Raw genomic sequence first — 18,046 nt, forward strand, 5'->3', positions numbered from 1 at the left:
AGACTTACCTTTTTTTATCCTCTTTTTAACATTAATTCTGTTTTCTGTTTCTTCCTAAACTAATATTGGCCTATTTTAACTAACTGTATCTATTATTTGCTGAAAGTATAGAATGGCTGTTTCAGGTTTTTTCACTGGTAACTCTTACCCCAGCTATATTTCACAAAACAAAATAGCTGTCCCCACATGCCTCTCTAAATAATTGTTGGTTCCTCTTATAATTTGCTTATATGTCAGTTTCTATTTAAAAATAAAATACAATCATTGACTAACCATTTTAAAGCTGTTCTTGCTAACTTAAATTAATCCCTATTCCACTTGTCTTTCTGCCTTTCTGCTCCACAACAGCCCCCTAGAGAAATAGCTCTGTAAGAAAAAAATAATGCACATATCCAGTCATGCAATACTTTTAACAGTTAGTTTACTCTCAACTGGCAAGGACTGGGATTGGTAGAGTCATTTTCTAGCAAAACTGGAAAATGTTGGCCCAGTGAAATGGATATATTCTAGATAACATATATTTTCTAAACAGTATTTTTCAGAACTTTTTTTTTTTCAGGTAATATAATTGCTGATAAAAATTAGACTGAAAGCAGTCAGCAACAATGTCTCCAAAATTTTACTTAAAGCTGGTCAAAACTCTAGTTATTGCTTCCCTCTGGCAGTGCTTCCCTTGTGAAGACAAGTTTAATTAAAATACTGAGTGAAAGTCAAGCATTTGAGTGTTTCTCATGAAGGTGCTGAGAGTTGTCCTATAAATATTTCTCAAAGTGAAATGCAGCAACTACTCTGGCTAAAATAGCTGGTGCTTAGTTGAGAGACAGACCTGAACTCGAGTTTTCCTTATCCTACAACTAGATATGGGTGCGAGGCTGGACATTCATTAAATTTTTGGTGTTATCACACAAAGCAGAGAAAAATAATATTTGAAATGGTAACATTTTTCACAGAACAGGACAACTGTGGCTATGCAGATGGAGAAAAGAAGGTTCCCCACAATCCCTTGTCTTACAGTGACAGCTTCATCCCTGGAACTAAATCCGTATGGGTCTGAGTCCATCCAACTGGCGTGGTTATAACCAAATTGGAGTTTGGCCTAGTATCTGGGGACTCCTAGCACATCTGTTTATGTGGACACAATTGTAGGACTGGGGCTATTTGCTATTTCTATAACAAATTCCATATACCAGAATCAGAAGAAGTCAATAGTAATTTTTATGTAAATTGCATAAAGTAGCACAGTTAATAAGACCGGTGTTTCTAAGTATTTCTCTCTTATTTCCCCTACATTCCCATAGCACTGGTACACCTGCTTTCCTGTACAAAAATCTCCACATACCCTATGTTTTCCCTCACAATTTGCCTTCTGTTCCTCTCAGCCTGCCCATGGATACACTTCAGAGTATCCCAGTGTACCGAAAGGAGGTTGCAACCAGGTGGGAGTTCACTCTCTTCTCCCAGGTAACTACTGACAGAACAAGCTGTGCCAGGGTAGGTCTGGGTTGGACATCAGGGGGAATTTCTTAATGGAAAGAGTTGTTAAATGTTGGAACGGGCTGCCCAGGGAGATGATCGAGTCACCATCCCTGGAGGTGTTCAAGAAATAACTGGATGTGGCACATAGTGCTAAGGTTTAGTTGACAAGGTGGTAACACTAAAGGTTGGACTTGACAATCTTGGGAGTCTTTGCCAATATAAAAGAGTCTGTGCTTCTGCAGTTAAAAATGCAGAATCACCTGGGAAGAGCCAGTGGGCGTTATTCCTGTATCCGGCACGCGAGGGGAACAAGCAGGCCCTTCTTCTGTGGAGGAAATCCCTTCTGCAGCGCGGGTGGGAGGCCTGACCCTGCTGAGCTCCAGTTCATCCAGGAGAACCCAGCCTGCTCAGGGACAGGGCTGGGGGGTGACCCGGCTCCCGGCTCCCGGGCCAGAAGGTGGGCGCAGCGGGAGCCCAGGGCCTTCCCCACCCGCGTCCTGGCTGCAGGGCGGTCCCGGGGCGCGGGAGCTCCGGGCTGTGCTGGGCAGGGCGATGCCCGGGCCCGGGCTCGGCTCCCGTCCCGTCCCGGTACCGAATTCCCGCCCGCCCGCCCCTGCTTGCGGCGCGCCCCTCGGGCCGCCAGGGGGCGCCGCCGCCCCGCGCCCGCCGCAGCCCGTCCGCGCGCGCCTGGGGAGGCGCGCGAGCTCTCGCGCCGCGCCCCGCCCCTCCCCGCCGTCACGTGCCCGCCGCGCGAGCGCCCCCGCCGCCGCCAGGCGCTTCTCTCCCTGCGGGCGTGCCGCTAGGGGGCGCCGCGGCCCAGGGGCCCTGCCCGGGCCGGCGCGCGCCGTTTGTTGACCGCGCGGCGGCGGCGGGTTGGTGGCGCGAGACTCTCCCGTGACGCGCTCGCGGGAAGGGAAGGGAAGGGAAGGGAAGGGGTGGGGGTGGAGGAGGGGCCGTGCCGGGGACACCGAGCGAGGTGCGGGGAGAGAGGAGGAGGGAGGGAGAAGGAGAGAGAGAGAGAGAGCGAGCGGCCGGCGCTGGGGAGGAGGAGGAGGAGGAAGAAGGCGGGCAGGAGACGGCGGTTGCGTGCGTCCGTCCGTCCGTCCGTGCCGGAGGGGGAGCCGCGATGTGAAGCCCCACACACACAACACGCACACACACACGCACACGCACGGCCCGGCAGGGCAGGAGGCGGCGGCGGCGCTCCCGGGAATGTGTGTCTGGGACGCGGCAGAAGGTGAGCGCTGGCGGAGCGGGCGCCTTCCCCCCCACGGCGCGGCGGACCCGTGGCGGGAGGGACGTGCGGGGGGCGGCTCGGGGACGGGAGAAGGAAGGCAGGGAGGAAGGGAGGGGAGCGGGAGGCAGCCGCGGGGCCCGCAGCCGCTGCCCTGCCGCCCAGCCCCTCCCTGGGCCCGCGGCCTGGGCCTTCCCCGTTCTCTTCCCGGCGCGGGAACGGGGGGAAGGGAAAGGGGAACGCCGCGTTATGTAAGCGGCGCGGAGGGCCTGGGCTGCCCGCGCGGGAGGGGGACACGGGGACAGACCCCGGTGCGCGCCCGCGAGGCGCCGCGGGGGCGCGCCAGGTGTGCGCGTGTCCGGGCCACCCGCCCCTCCCGCACCTGTGCGTCTGTCTGTCTGTCTGTCTGTGTCTGTCACATGGGGCCTGCGCTGTAGACACAACACGGGTCCCCCAGGCAGAGCCGGGCGAGCGAGGCTGTGCCACAGCTTTCTGCCAGCGCGGAGGGGTCACTGCAGGGAAATAGGTTGGAGGGGGAGGAGAGCGGGAGCCCGAGCCCTGGCGCGGCCGTGCCCTCTGGAACGCTCCCCGCGCTGTAGCGGCGTGTATCTTGTCTGCGGTTTCCCGTGGTGTTTGTCACAAGTTGTATTTGCTGAGCAATAGTGCTGGGTATAACTGGTGTGCTGAAGGGAAGAGGGAGGACTGTGCTTGGTGAGTAAGCCCGTGCTTACCAACACTGAGGGACAGTTGTGTTCACGTCTTGACCCCTTCCCCGTCTGATTTTGATGCTTTTTGCTATACAGTTACCATTGGCTTGACCTGTGATACTGAGCTAAAAGCCCCTGATGGAAAATGAGCTGTAGTGGCATGTTCACCTTAAAAAGGAAGAGGAGCATAGTATCACCAGCACGTTTGGGTTTTTTGGTACATAATCTGTGTGTTCTGTGCTGTAATATTCCATTATTTCTGGTGCTTTAATATTAAGATCACAGTCTTCAGAATGATAGGGCTGTGAATACTCTGCTTGTGTTAATAACTGTCTTAATGAAAAGATGAGTTTATGTTTATGTTGTGCATCTTAATCTAAAATCCAGGTCCTGCCTCAAATTTGACACCCTAATCCAAAGAAGCAAAACCAGAGGACTTTAATTTTTTAATCTGAATTCTTTATTCATTTAAATACAATTGTTTCTCAAATAGAACTGTTTTAAACAGTTACCTAATAACCATTAGTTGTGAGAATTTACAACTAAAATTTGTTTCTGGAATAGTCCTGTCTTACTCAGGTTTATGATGTTTAGCACAAATGAAATCCAAGATCAGACAGAAATCCAAATCTCTGACAAATTCCTTGCCATCTTGCCTCAAGCATGTAGTTATTACCCATTCCCACCATATTGGTCTTTCATTCAGTCCATTTCTTCTGCTGGATAATGTACCAGATCCCTGTTAGTAAATAATCCCAAGCTGTCACACTGGAGGTCACTGGTAGGACAGTGTTGTAGAGGCACAGTGCAGACACCTACCTTGTGACTCACTCATGTTTAACTACTTGAAGAAAGATTTTTTTTTTTAAAAAGCAAAGTGCTAATAGGAAAAATTCATTCGTATATTTCAAGCCTCAATTTTAAAACGGTTGTAAATTTTTTTTCCTGTGTACAGTATGTGTTTTTTTCACTACATTATTTAGCAATGAGCCCTTCAAACCTAAGACCAGTCCCTTTTTCCAGTGAATAGTACATACACTCTCGTACAGCCTGTTCTGTTGCAGTGATAGTGTGTTGTAGCAGAGTGCCAGTTTTCATTAGTTGTTTCTGATCCCTTGACCCACATGACTACTCAAAATTATTTTTATGGCAAATTTTCAGTCTTTCTACCATCCCTTTCATTTACTAGAGAGATTTTTTTTAAAAAAGTAAGAATTAAATCTGGTTTTGAGTAGGTAGAAAAAATTAATATGATTACACAGACTTTTTTTTAATAACCCTGGACAAGCAGGAAAAAAATAACTGGCCTGACCCTGCCATGTGCTTTTTCCATTTAATTTATTAGCTATTGTTTATTTCATAGAGAATGGGGTTTTTTAATTCAACATTTTTCTCTTTTAATTAAAGGGGTATATTATTATCACTGAGATCTCTGTCAGCTCTTAGGAGGTTTGCCTGGTGTGTATATATAACAAGGGAGCTAAATAGTCAAATTTTGAAACCCTTCATCAAGAACACAATATAGATTAATTTTGTGGTAGCGCCACGTGTTTACCTAAGCAAAATGAGGGAAAAATTGGAAACAAACAGAAATGAGAGTGTCTGTGGAATTACTAAAAACGTTGGAAGTAAGAGCGCAAACTTTAAGTGGATGCAAAAAATCATGAGGAATTCTTAGACATGTGTCATACAGTATACTTGTGGGAGTGTCTTTGGGTATTTGTAGTGCTCTGCCCCGAGTGCAGCTTTTTACTCTGTTGTGGAAACCAGACAGCATTTAATTGGGCACACAGATGTCTCTAGGGAAGAGGGCCTGCCATGTCTGTGATCCCCTCACTCTGTATTTCACGTGGAATATCTGGTGCTCATAACATAGAAGTCAGAATTAGGAAAGGCTTCTTTCTCACTGGTCAGCAGAAGAGAGGTGAGTGTTCAGAGGAGAGCCCCTGAATTCTGGGCTGTAATGATAACTTCCACTCCTGTGGCTTTTATTTCAGAATCGACTTAAGGACTGCTGCTAAGGAATCCACAACTATGAAATTCCCTTAGGAGATACTTTTGGTTTGGTATATCCATAGCAAGGGTTGTATATTCCATATTCCTTGCTTTAAATGCTTAGGCAAACTGTGGTCCCTGAATTTCAGTGTTAGCTCTTGGGTAAAGCAACTCCTTTCCCATCTCAAAGTTTCAGGTTTACCAGCTGGTATTCTGCCTGTTTGGTAGTGCTGAAACTGGTGGCTTGAAATCCAGTTACTTGCAGAAGTAAAGCTTAGCCATGCTGTGGCTAACTCTTCTGTTGGTTTTGCTTTTCCATTCCCAGCTATATATAAATACTTTACCCGAGTCCCAGTGCAATGGAACTCTTGGCTGTAACCTCCTTATTTGGTTTGCCTCAATTAATGCACATCTCTTCAGTGTCTTGATTTATGAAAGTAAACAACTCTGGAAAAGAGAAAGGTGGTTTCTCTTAGGAGAAGACACTGCTCAGGTGCCTTGCAGGTGCATTGGTTTGAATGCCAAAGCAAGAAAGCAGTGCAGAAGCTGTGCATAGCAAGGTCAAGAACTGCTCTAACGTTTTTCTATATTAACATAGAGACTAGCAATCTTCTGGTAAGGTGGGGTATGTAGTGAATTTTGGCAGAATCCTGGGGACTGTTGATAGTATGTTTTGTCAGGTTCTAGTTGTCAGTGAATATCCAAAGTAAAATAAAGTTTTGCCCACCATGTTCATGACTTCACCTCTTTGAGCTGACTCACATCAGGTGTTTGTTCAGGGCATTAGCATCTTGAACAAATGGTTGTGCTCCACTGAGGTCATTTTGGAAACCTAGGAGCTGTTGCTTTTTAAAAGAAGTAATGGAATCGCTATTAATTCTTACAAACAGGAACGCCCCTGACCCCATGGCATGTAAGGTAAATGATAGTGCAGTTTCCCAAGTAGTGTGAGTGTATGTTACCATTCTGTGGAATTGAATGCAACTCCCAGTTGAAGTAAAGGACTAAAATAATGGTTTATATTGAAAGGATACTGAATCTGCTTGTTGTTTTCAGGAAACATTAGAGCACTCTGCTCTAATACTGCCTTTTCAGTCATAATTCCTTGATTTTCATGCTGTAATTGCATTATTTGGTAAGCGGTTCCAAGAATCCGCTTAATAAACCAATAGTAGGGGAGAGGTAAGGTTGTAATGACTTCTTACTGTAATTTCTGGCTGGTTTGAAGTTTTAAGCATTGCCCCTTCCTGTATCATCTGTAGTGATTTTTAACCCAAGTTTTAAAATTGTAGCATTTGCTTGGGATAGGCCATTTGTGCTCTGTAGCCATTTTGTATTGATCTGTCTTCACTAAGCAGCAGTGTAACATTGCTGGTTTTATGTCAGGGGTGCTTAAAATACCAGCTTAGGACCAGTACAGGCCAAGAACACAATTCAGATTTGAGTTTAAATTAAAGGATCTTGAAGGATTACAGCATTTTTTTGTTTTTTTCCCCTGTATTTTTCCAGGAAAATACAGAAACATGATGCTCTTCTTATTTTTATCTGAATCTAGGAGGAAACTTGATAATATGTTGGGTCAGATCAGAAGTTTGTTTTGTTAACAGTAAGCAAACACACTGAAATACTTTCCCTTTGTGTTCTGAACTTCTGTAGTTTGTTGCCTTTAAAAAAATAGAGTATGTTTTTATTCTATTTATCTGTTGAACAGATATGGACTTTTAGCATCTTTGGTGTCCAGTGTCAGATAATCTTCAAATAAACTAGGCTATAGATTTAAAAATATTTCCATTTCTTTTGATCACTCCACTTGCTAGTTTCATCTGATTCTTCCTAGTCTTGTTGGTCTGAGTTAATAGGAAAAAAGTAGTATTTGTAGACTAAAGAAAGATGTAGAAAACTTGAGTAGAAACTTGAAGCTTCAAGGCTAAGCATAGAAGCCTTACGTTGTGAAGATTTTACTTCAAAAAAGATTGTGCAGCTTTGAGAGTTTCAAAGGCAATGTCAGAAAAGCTTTTGGGAAGTTGACTATGCAATGTCAGTTGAAATTAACTAATGTCATTCAAACACTGCTGTGAACAGAAAATCTACCTATTTCAATACTGAATCTGTAGTTACCAGTTCTTTCTCTGGTGAAGTTGTTGAGTTCTTAGAGTTTTGCTGCCCATACATGAGTAAAGAGTCCTCCTCAGTATCTGACATCATCTACCATTTGTAAAGTAGATGCTTTCTTTCTCTTTTTTCCTGAAAAGCCTGGCAGGATCAACGTGCTCAGTGATAACATTGGGTTGCCCATAAAGCAGAACTGCCTTGGGCACATCTCCTAAAAAAACCCCGATGTCATCATGGAATAGTCAGGGTTGTGCAGAACCTTAAAGGTCATCTAGCTCCAGCTCCGCTGTCATGGGCAGAGACACCTTCCACTAGGCCACATTGCTTAGAGCTCTGTTCAGCCTGATCTTGAAGACTTCCAGGGATGGGGCATCCACAGCTTCTGTGGGCAACTTGTTCCAGTGCCTGACCACCCTTACAGGAGAGAATTTCTTCCTAACATCTGATCTAAACCTACTCTCAGTTTGAAGCCATTTCCGCTTGTTCTGTCCCTACATGCTCTTGTAATAGTCTCTCTCCCTTTTTCTTGTATTCTCCCTTTACGTACTGGAAGGCCACAATTACATCACACTGAAGCCCTCTCTTCTCCAGGATGAATAATCCCATTTCTCTCAGCCTCTCCTCATAGCAGAGGTGCTCCATCCCTCTGATCATTTTGGTGCCTCTTGTCTGGACTTGTTCCAACAGATCCATGTCCTTCCTGTGCTGGGAGCCCCAGGGCTGGACACAGCACTCGTGGTGGGGTCTCACCAGAGCAGAGCAGAGGGGCAGAATCCCCTCCCTCACCCTGCTGCCCACACTCTCTGGATGCAGCCCAGGGTATGATTGGCTTTCCGGGTCATGTCCAGCCTCTCATCCACCAGCACCCCCAAGTCCTTCAGGGCTGGTCTCCATCTGCTCATTTGCGGCCTGTATTGATTCCGGGGATTGCCCTCTCCTGGTGCAGCACCTTGAGCTCGGCCTTGTTAAACTGCACGAACCCTCTCATTTCACTGGGCACAGCGCTGGCCCAGAGCGCTGGGATTTGTTTCTGTGCCATTCACTGCCAAAGTGATCAGTCTGGGTAGCCAGCACTCACGTTGGTCAGCAACAAAGATCAGTTTGTTGTGTGTGCACATACATGCAGATACCCATACACACATGTGCAGTCAAATACCTAAACTCAGTCAAAAAGATGTAGTCTCTTTTGAAGGATTTCACCCGTCTTCTGGGCTGAAGTCTGGGGAAGCTGAAAGTAGTATGTGTCAGGTTTTCACAAGCACAGTTCCTCTGAATTTGATGTTAATAAATTCAGAGCATCCACAGGTTCCTTGCTTTGATCACCTCATGAAAATTTTGCAGTTATTTTTTAATAATTATACCTCCACTTACCCATTTTCGCTGCCTTGTTAAGTTTTTCTTTAGCTTTGCAGGGATGTTTCAGTTGTACCTGGAAAGTCTTAGATAGTCCTAAATCATTCAGCAATAGCAACTCTTCTACTTGTTTGGGAGTAGTGATCATGGGTTTACTTATGGTACCTGCTGACTTCCTGGCCTATGCCTTAGCATAGACTGCTTGAGGAAGACAGGAGTTGTGGACTGGATTGTCATAGTGAGTGCACAAACCATGAACCTTCTAAACAACTTCTGTTGATTTATTAGGTAGAAAACTAACATCCCAGTCTTCATTTTCAAAGAAAAAAGAGATATAATTCTCCCTTCTCAAATATTATAAATAGCTAAATGGAGGGGATTGGAGGAAGGCTATGCAGCTCATAAGCTCATCTTGTTTATTGTTTTGGATACTCAAGTGCAAGAGACCATTTCCTCTTGGTGATTTATAGTGCCTTCACTGTGTTGGTATTTAGAGTCCTAATTTCACTAACTATGTTTCTTATTCTGATTTTACTTAATGGTTTTTATTCTGGATTCTAGGCACTTAGAAGCTGGCATAAAGATTATGAATGTGCCAAGTCCTCTTGGGGTTGAAGCCCCAGAAGAATTTAAGCACAGAAAAGAAATTATTAAGCCAGTTGATGAAGTTTGCTGAATCTTATCATTGTATTGTGGCACTAAAAACCCTTGTGTGAAAGAAGTGATACTTGAACTAAAAAGTGAATTGAACTACCTGGTTACATATAGCAATGAACATCTGTGAAGAAAAGCAATTCATCACTGGAGAACTCTGAAGGGGCTGGGGAGGTCATGACTTAACCAAAAAATGCAGAAATGTTGAAACTGAAGGCCAGTCTTCTGTAAGGAGAAGAAAAAAACAGGTTAAACCACTACTTGTGACAAGCTGTAAATGGACTGTAGCTGCTACTGAGTGTTATTCCTAGAGGGGAATTGACAGTTGGTTTCAAGTTAAATCTGTCTTCCTAATTTTCAAAGAATTGAATTAACCATCTCAAACGCCATGTATAAAAGCAAAAATGATATATTGAAAACAGATTGTTCAAAGCTGGTGTGGATTGTGCAGTGATCCTGGTTTCTGGACCTCATGCTCATGCTTCAAGTTGTGACAGTTGAAACAATTGTCTGTCCCGGACTCCCAAGTTATTTGTAACAAGATACAAAGACTTGTACAGCTCTGCTATAAACAGTTATCTGCTGTACAACTTTTGTCCTGCTTGTTTAGCTAGCAAAAGAAATCTATTACTTGTTACTTGTGTGTGAAGTATTTAGTCCATGAGTGTACTGATCATGAAAAACTGATCTGAAATAGAGACCATTTTGAATTGCAGAAATAGTTTAGAAACTGGGTTAGTTTAGCGGAGTACTCTTTCTGGGAGACTGATTGAACTCAAAGTTCTCAGATTATAATTTCTTTGCTGTCAAGCTCAAATGAAAGTACGCACAGAACATAGTTTTAGAATAGTTACCTGCTCAAGAGGAGTTGATTCTGAAGGACTTGGGGGTTTTTCTGTTTTATGTGAGTTGTATGATATTTTGCCTTCCTAGGAAATGCCGTGGATGCTCATATTTTAGACAAATTGTATTTCTAAATTTTTTATACTGTTTTTTCTAATATTTAAACTGCCCAAGATTTTGAAGTTTGCTGTTTCCTAATTTGCACTCTTATCTTTACTCACAGGACATGGAGGTGGTGTTGGGTGTTTTTGGGGGTAGCTATTGGTTCAAGCGTCCTTCAGCTAATTTAATTTCTCTTGGTTTAAAACATCATCAAAGATTGAACTGCAAAACAGAACTTGCTGGCTGGCCCTGTAACATCAAGTGCTTGTAGTTAGTTAGTAGTGCTTAGCCTGTGGGGATGGATGTCATAAGATGTGGAGTTGTTTGATTGTAACTTTTTTTTAAAGCCCTTACCCTATGGAAATGGTAAGGTAGCCTATCCCGCTGGTTTGTTGCAGGGGAAAAAGCATAAGCAGCACTACTTAGTGAACAGTAGCCAGCTCATTGGGACTCTGTCTACATTTGTACTGCCATTAGTTACAGTCATGACCCAAAAGTTGGTTTCTAGAAATTGCTAAGATAATTTTAAGATCCCATCCATTCCTCTTTTTTTGCCTTGCTTTGTATCTGATGCTTTTGTAAGTCACTTTGTCTTGCTAAACTTGTGGGAAGCTAAACCATAAAATTCTGTCAATTTTGTGTTGATTTAGTGAGCTGAACTGCACATAGCATCAATGTGAGCACAGGGTCATGGGAGCTTGGAAGTACTGTAGAGGGTGGGAAGAAGGGATAAAGCCTGTTAGGCCAGCAGAGGCTGAAGAGCAGAATCATCCCTTTTGATATCAGTCAGCCAACAAGTTGACTCAAACATCTTATGAAACTTCACCCTGAGACTTTTATTTCTTGCCTAGAATAAAATTCAGTTGCTTTGCTGTTTATGGAATAGTAGTGCTAACCCTGAATTGTCTGAAATCACAGGTGTTTAAGCATATAGTACCTTTAAAAAAGCTTTTGACTTTTTTGTGTATGCTCTTTTTGCTGGATTCTAGACTTCTTAATATGTGGTAGAAAATAGTTTTCTACGCTGTAGCATCAGCTCTTTTCCAGAAGATTCAGCCAAGAATAGGACTCTTGTGCTTAGAAATGTGTAAACACGTAAGATTTCTTTGCTCAAAGAGCTTGAGGACTAGTGCTAAGCAGAGTGGTGAGTTTGATATGGGAACTGTAATGTAGAGGCATGAAACTCAAGCCACAGAATGCCCACTTGATGGAAAAAGCTTCTAAGCCCTGCTGAGCTGGGATGAGTTCAATCTACAGTTCAAGGAAAATATTCTGATACTCATTAGCAGTGGCCCAAGACACCCATATTTCTGCTGGAGTTACGCATTTTATATAGGCTTGTGGCATGTGAATATGTTAAATAAATCAAGTTCTTTTGCATCAGAGGACAATGGCAGCATGTCTACTCTGGTCAGAAATGCAGACTAGCTGTTACAGTGTGTTATACTTCCATACAGCTTTCAGTTACCAAAAATTGGATTATCTGGATTGAACATTACTTGTGTGATGTGTTTAGACACAGCTTTGTCAGGGTTATTTGTTGAGTCACAGAGCAGCCTCATTTTGCCTTTGGAAATAGTTCATAAGTTTTCTTGTAGGGCAGAACTGTGACGTTTATATTCTGCCAGATTCAAGTTGGCTACTTGAAGAAGTAGCAAAAATGCCTCTGCACTGTGTATATGCTTGGCAGAGAGGTTGCTGAAACGTGTGACAGAAGCAGGGACTAGTACTGCACTGGAATTAAAAAGCTCATGACAGTCCATGTTCACTTCTTGCAGAGTCATTGCAGAATACAGATCTGTGCTCCCAACTGTTTTTCCCCGTAATAGCTGTGGTTTTGGTCATGCTTGGTCCCTTAGCCATGTTAACGAATTTGTGCAGAGAAAACTTCTGAAACAAGTTAGATGCTTTAAGAAAGAACTACAGGCTGTTTAAAGTCCTCTGTCTTGATTTCTACTCATCGACACCTCATCTACTTCCCACCTTCACGTGCTTTTTACCAAGTGTTTGCTTACTCATCCCTTCATCATGATTCCTATAGGGGGAGCATCATACCATCCTTAGATTTATTTCACGAACCAGTGAGCATGTTTAAAATCTTCCTTTTCCTCTGGTTTAATATATCTTGGGCAAGATATTTCTCATGCTCATTTGTTCCTTAGGTTTCAGCAAGGCAGCTGTAAGAGGTTACCTTCATTTTCAAGGAAAAATTTACACTGTAAGGGCAAGTCTTTAGCAGAGAGGTTTCTCTGTAGTCCAGAAACCTTGGTTCATCATTCAGTTGCTGGAACTATAAAGGGAGAAACTAGTCTCCCAGGTATTCATATCAGCATTAAGAAAATAATCCGTGACCCTGAAAGGGAAGACTTGAGCCAGAGACATCTAGTAATCACTGAAGGACCATGTTCCTAACCTGTGTGTTCAGAATTTAAGTGGGCTGGCTTAAGTGGACTGAGTCAAATTGCATCTGCTAAGGAAGTGGTAAATCACTATCAGATGTTTTAAGTAGGCATTACAGCCTAGTTTCTCTAGTTTTTCAGGCTCTAGGAAGAGAACTTCTGAGCAACTGGTATGTCATGTTTTTAGCACCTTGACCTAAGTAGTTTTGTTTGATTTCTAATTTCAGTCAAACTAGGCGCATGATTCTGATTTTAATTGGCTTCACTTTCAGACTAGAGATCTTTTCTTTCTCGCCTTCCAGTGTCCTGAATAAAAATGAAACGTGTTTCAAGGTTTCAGCAAAGCTCACTCTTATGAAGGCAGTTCTTCAGTTTATCAGGCATTAAATCTTTTAGTTTAAGCAGAAGGTTGTTTTATAGGGGTCAGTTAATCACTGTCTTCTCAGTGATTAGAGTTGTGATGACTTAGAGTATGCATTTTGTGCAGTCTTCATTTTTTTCAGAGCAAAAGTTTATATTTGTATGAGGTTTTTTCTTTGATACTTACAGAATCATAGAACAACCCAGATTGGAAATGACCTCAAAAGAGTATCTAGTCCAAGCTTGCATGGGCAGGGAAGCCTGGTTGAGGTTCTCTGGTGCCCTGTCCAATTGCAACATGAAAATCTCCAGCGATGGGGACTCTGCTGGGTCCCTGCATTCCAGTGTTGATGGCTCTCACTCTGTTTTTCTTATGTCAAGATGAAACTTCCTGGTGCAGCTTGTGTCTGTTGCATCTTGTGCTCTCCATGTGGCTCATTATGAAGAGAGCCGCTGGCATTTTTGTAGCCGCCTTTTAAGACTTTGTCATCTTTTAGTAATAGGGAGAAAGAGTAATCATTAGTTAAGATCCTGGTGTCTCTTATGAGCTCATACACTGATATCTGCAGTATCAAAAAAAACCAACTAGATTACATTTTCATTAATAGTTTTTCTTTTTTTCATGAACTTATACGTTTCTGTTTTTCAAAGAATTTCTTAGCCAAAAGTGATAGATGCGAAATGCATTTCACTTCAGCCAATGGAAAAATACAAATTTTCCATATGAAAGATGTCATCAAGCCATTTTCATTATACACTATCTACAGGAAAAAAGTATCAATTTTGTATCTTATGTGGTCATCTGACTGATCTCCTCTTTTTCCTCAATGTTCTTTAAGAGTTCTGTGGTATCTATTAGATGCAATCCAAACCACTAAAAATTCATTTCAGCAGGCCTGATGTCTTGGAAACAAGTCTCTGGGTAAGAAATGCAGGTACCTGAGAAGGGGTTGCTTTGTTTTGGATGTTGGTGTAGAGCTCACCTCCTTGACATGTGATTGATCTTCATAATTGCACATACAACAACATGTAGTTGGTTGTGTATCAAGTTAGAAGCAACCGTTAGCATAGAACCAAGTGCATCATGATCTGTCTTTGTTTATGGAGGTCCTGAAACATAAAACAGATGCTCACCTTTTCACAATACCTGCTACCTTCTTTGACTATAATTCTGTGGTTGCCTAACTTGGCATATTTGCAGTAGTCCATGAAAATGATAGTACTTATGAAAACTTCTGCCATAGCTGTGTCTTATTTTGCAGTCCAGGGTGGTTTAACTGGCTATCAGAGTATGCCTGCTTAGTCCTCTAGGACAAAAGGGAATTAAAAGACAAAAGCTAGAACTCACTTTTGGCTAGGTTCATAAGAAATGGAATACAATAAATGAGGCAGTCTCCAAAGCAATGCAGTAGAAGGTCTGGATAGGAAAATGACCAGAATGTGCTGTCATCTCCATCCACAACCGTATGTACTTTCTGGGAAGCTGGAGACTGAGTGAAGCTTCTGTGCTCTTGTTACTGGACAGTGCTGTGGATAGTCCAGAGACTCAAAAGCAGGCAAGGATGGAAATAAAAACAGTTTACTTCCTTCTGTGTATTTACTGTAGCTTTGCATGGTTTTTAGGGATAATAAGGGAACATAAGCCTTCTATTTCATTAAATATTTAATTTAAGACAGTCACCTTTTTTCATTTCAGAGACTTGTTTCAGGGACTTGTCCTGATCCTCTTAAGAGCTGATAGACCTAAAAGACTATTTTGTCTTTTTATTTTGAGAACTGTTTTGGTTGGAAAGGGAGAGATGTAATAGCAGGCAGTGACCTCATGATCTTACCACATCATTAATCAATATTCTAAAATCAGTTTTTACAACAGCTATAGTAAATATGAATCACTTGGGTGCAGTGAACTGTTGGCCACACTCCAAGCATTGCTTTTCTATCCAGGAGTTCTGTTCTAGCCAACTAATAGCTCATCTAGGGACACAGCTGTGTTCAACTTGTGGTCCGGGGATAAGTGTCTTGCATAAAGGAAAACTGAAATTTGGCTGGTTGTGTTTGTTTATTTATTTATTTATTTAATGCAAAGAAAAAGCCTCAAAGAATCAAATCACAAACCTAACCATAGATCATACTAGGTCATTTAAACAGCTGGCTTTTCTTTGACCATGAGATCACCTTTGGTTTTTTGCTTTGATGTATTTGTGATGTATTGCATTACAGCAACATATGCTTGGATGTTTTATAATCAGCTGTAAATCCATTGGTGAAATTAATCCTGTCTCTAATACCAGGAGGTGGCTGCATCACACCATGTCTATGGTATCAAATAGGAAATAAAAGATTGTTCATGACCTAGACAATAGTTTGCATGAATGTTAGCAGTTGTATTTAAGAACCTTTTATTACTCTTTTTTTAATAGGAGATGTATGATGAACAGAAAGGATTTAATAAATTGTAATGAACAGTGAACATCGTAAGGAGGTTTTTCTATTCAGGATGAATAAAGCAAAAGGTGTGTGTGTGGTTTTTGGTATGTTGCAGGTATGTTGCAGTGTACATTACTACAAAACTGAGGAATCACGTTGTTATGTGATCTTGCATTTCTAGATTGGCTGTGAAACTCAAATACTTCAGTGAAGTTGATTGAAAAAAATGAATCTTTGTGATAATCTGTAAATGGCCTGTAGTGCCATCATTGAGGTGCCACTGCTGAGCATTTAATTGATCGAGCGTTGTTCTTCCTCTGCAGAAGCTTCAGTATGAGGCGGGGTGGATGGCGGAAACGAGCTGCCGATGGCGATGGATGGGGAATATGGGTATGTTCAAAACCTAGTGGCTTTTTTTAAACAGGTAGATGGCACTGTGGTTAAAAAGGGGTTACAAATTTGTTTTACATGCTAAGAGGACGCTATAAATTAAACCCTTTTGCTTTACTTGAAAACACATAATTTAAGTTTGAAAGAAATTTTTTAATTACCAGGTTTTGAAGTCTATGTTTACAATAATCACTAAATTTCATTATTCATAAGTGCAGACCCTTGAATAGTTTTAAATTACCATTTAAAAAAATAAACTAAGTAATCTGAAAACTTATTTATGGTTGTCTCCACCACTTTCTGTAATTGGACAAACAGTAACTGAGGCTCCTAATTTACATCAATGTTTAAAATACTACTGTCCCAAGTATATTTAAGAACTGAAAATATATGGAACCACATTGTTTTGTTAAGCAATGTGTCACCAATTTAGCACTCAATTTTGCATCATCCCATTTTTTCTACTAATTTCATTTTATTCTCTAAGAGTTTTTTATATATATAGAATCTTTTCTATATATAGAATCTTTTCCTATAAGAAGATGGTTAAGGAGTATGAAATAAATTCTGCCATGTTGATAACAAGATGCAGTTATCTTGTAGATACAAGTTTATGGTGGAACATTTGCTGTTTTTAACTTGAAAAACGAATGTCTTTTGTGTCAACTAAATACAGTTTGGAGGAATGTTCATTACCTTCCATTCTTATAATTGACCACTTTCTGTATGTAAACATTAGGAAATAGGACTGGCATCATAGGTTGTGTTGTGTTTTGTTTTAATTTAAAAACTAGGGTGGGTACATGTCAGCAAAAGTTAAGAAATTGGAGGAGCAGTTCCGGTCAGATTCAGCCATACAGCAGCAGAGGGATGGCAATTCATCAAGTATCTTTAGTGGAGTCGCCATCTACGTCAATGGCTTGACAGGTAAACCTTTAATTTTTTTAAGGATCTGTATTGTGTTGTTCTCATGTTTACCATCCTGAGTGGAAGTAACTACAAAACACATGAATTTGCAGCTAAGTAAATACATGAAAATTACTGTATATGTTTTGTATATTCTGATGTTTTTCATGATTAAGGTTTTCAATTAAAAAATCTGATTTACATTCAGAATATAAATATTGCTTTACTGTATCATTTACATAACATGACTTGTAGAAATAGGAGTAGATCTTTCCATGTTTCTGTGATCTTATTATTTGAAATGAAGGCTTTTCATTTCCTCCATCTTCCTACACTTACTAAATTTTAATTTTTCAAATTAGTGATGGTTAGATTGTATGCCTTAAATTTACATTTGGGAGAATGTCAAAGTTTTCTTGCTCAGAGTGGCATAATGTGTGAGACAGTACCACTGATTGTGGAAGGAGGAGCAAGAGATAAGACATTTATGTATTGTAGGGACCATCTGTGATGGACTGATAGTGCATGTTAGCTGGAGTAAGGTTTTTAATCTACCATGCTTATGTTCATGCTTCTTATTTCTGTAAAGCAGCTTAATAACCGTTTGGAAGCTCCCCAGAAGCCTTATTCAGGGATCTCTGCCAGGAATGTTGTGATTATTATGTAACTGATGCATAGAGCTTCTGTGGGATAGATTAGTGCTGGTTTAAGCACAGGGCTCAAATGGATTGAAAAAGTTAATGTGGATATGTTAAACCATTAATACATCTGGATTGGTTGTTTAATGCAGGCATTTTCTTTAGTGAAAATCCACCTTTGTGTATTCTTCAAGCGGCTAGTCCCTTAAAAGAGCTCTAGAAGATGGTTGTCCAAAAGGCTGGAATAGGAAAGGTAACACTTGGATAAAGTGTGTGCTATTTTTAGTCAAAAGTTAGAGAAATAATGAAATGTTAGACATCTTTTGAGTTGACAGAAAGGAATTGTAACTGTATCCTTGAAAAAAAAGTTTCCTCGTTCTTGTATTGTTCAACTTCTTTTAAAAATACATCTTTTGCTAGATTCACTATTCAAACATTGTGTTAGTGTTG

General features: G+C 41.6%; 1 protein-coding gene across 6 annotated transcripts in view; it reads left to right on the forward strand.

Annotated features, from left to right (window-relative positions):
• Positions 1-2,474: 2,474 nt before the first annotated feature.
• REV1 (REV1 DNA directed polymerase) overlaps positions 2,475-18,046 on the forward strand; it is a 53,430-nt gene continuing 37,858 nt past the window's right edge. For 4 of the 6 annotated variants that reach the window (XM_064408087.1, XM_064408089.1, XM_064408088.1 and 1 more), the window contains exons 1-3: positions 2,475-2,713; positions 15,986-16,052; positions 16,847-16,979. In XM_064408087.1, the coding sequence (XP_064264157.1) occupies positions 15,996-16,052; positions 16,847-16,979 (190 nt within the window). In that variant the 5' untranslated portion in view covers positions 2,475-2,713; positions 15,986-15,995. Of the gene's footprint in view, positions 2,714-15,985; positions 16,053-16,845; positions 16,980-17,748; positions 17,850-18,046 lie in introns of those variants that run through there. The other 2 variants (XM_064408091.1, XM_064408092.1) reach the window with 2 other exon arrangements.

Source organism: Passer domesticus, chromosome 2, assembly GCF_036417665.1.
Source record: "Passer domesticus isolate bPasDom1 chromosome 2, bPasDom1.hap1, whole genome shotgun sequence".
NCBI lineage: Eukaryota > Metazoa > Chordata > Aves > Passeriformes > Passeridae > Passer > Passer domesticus.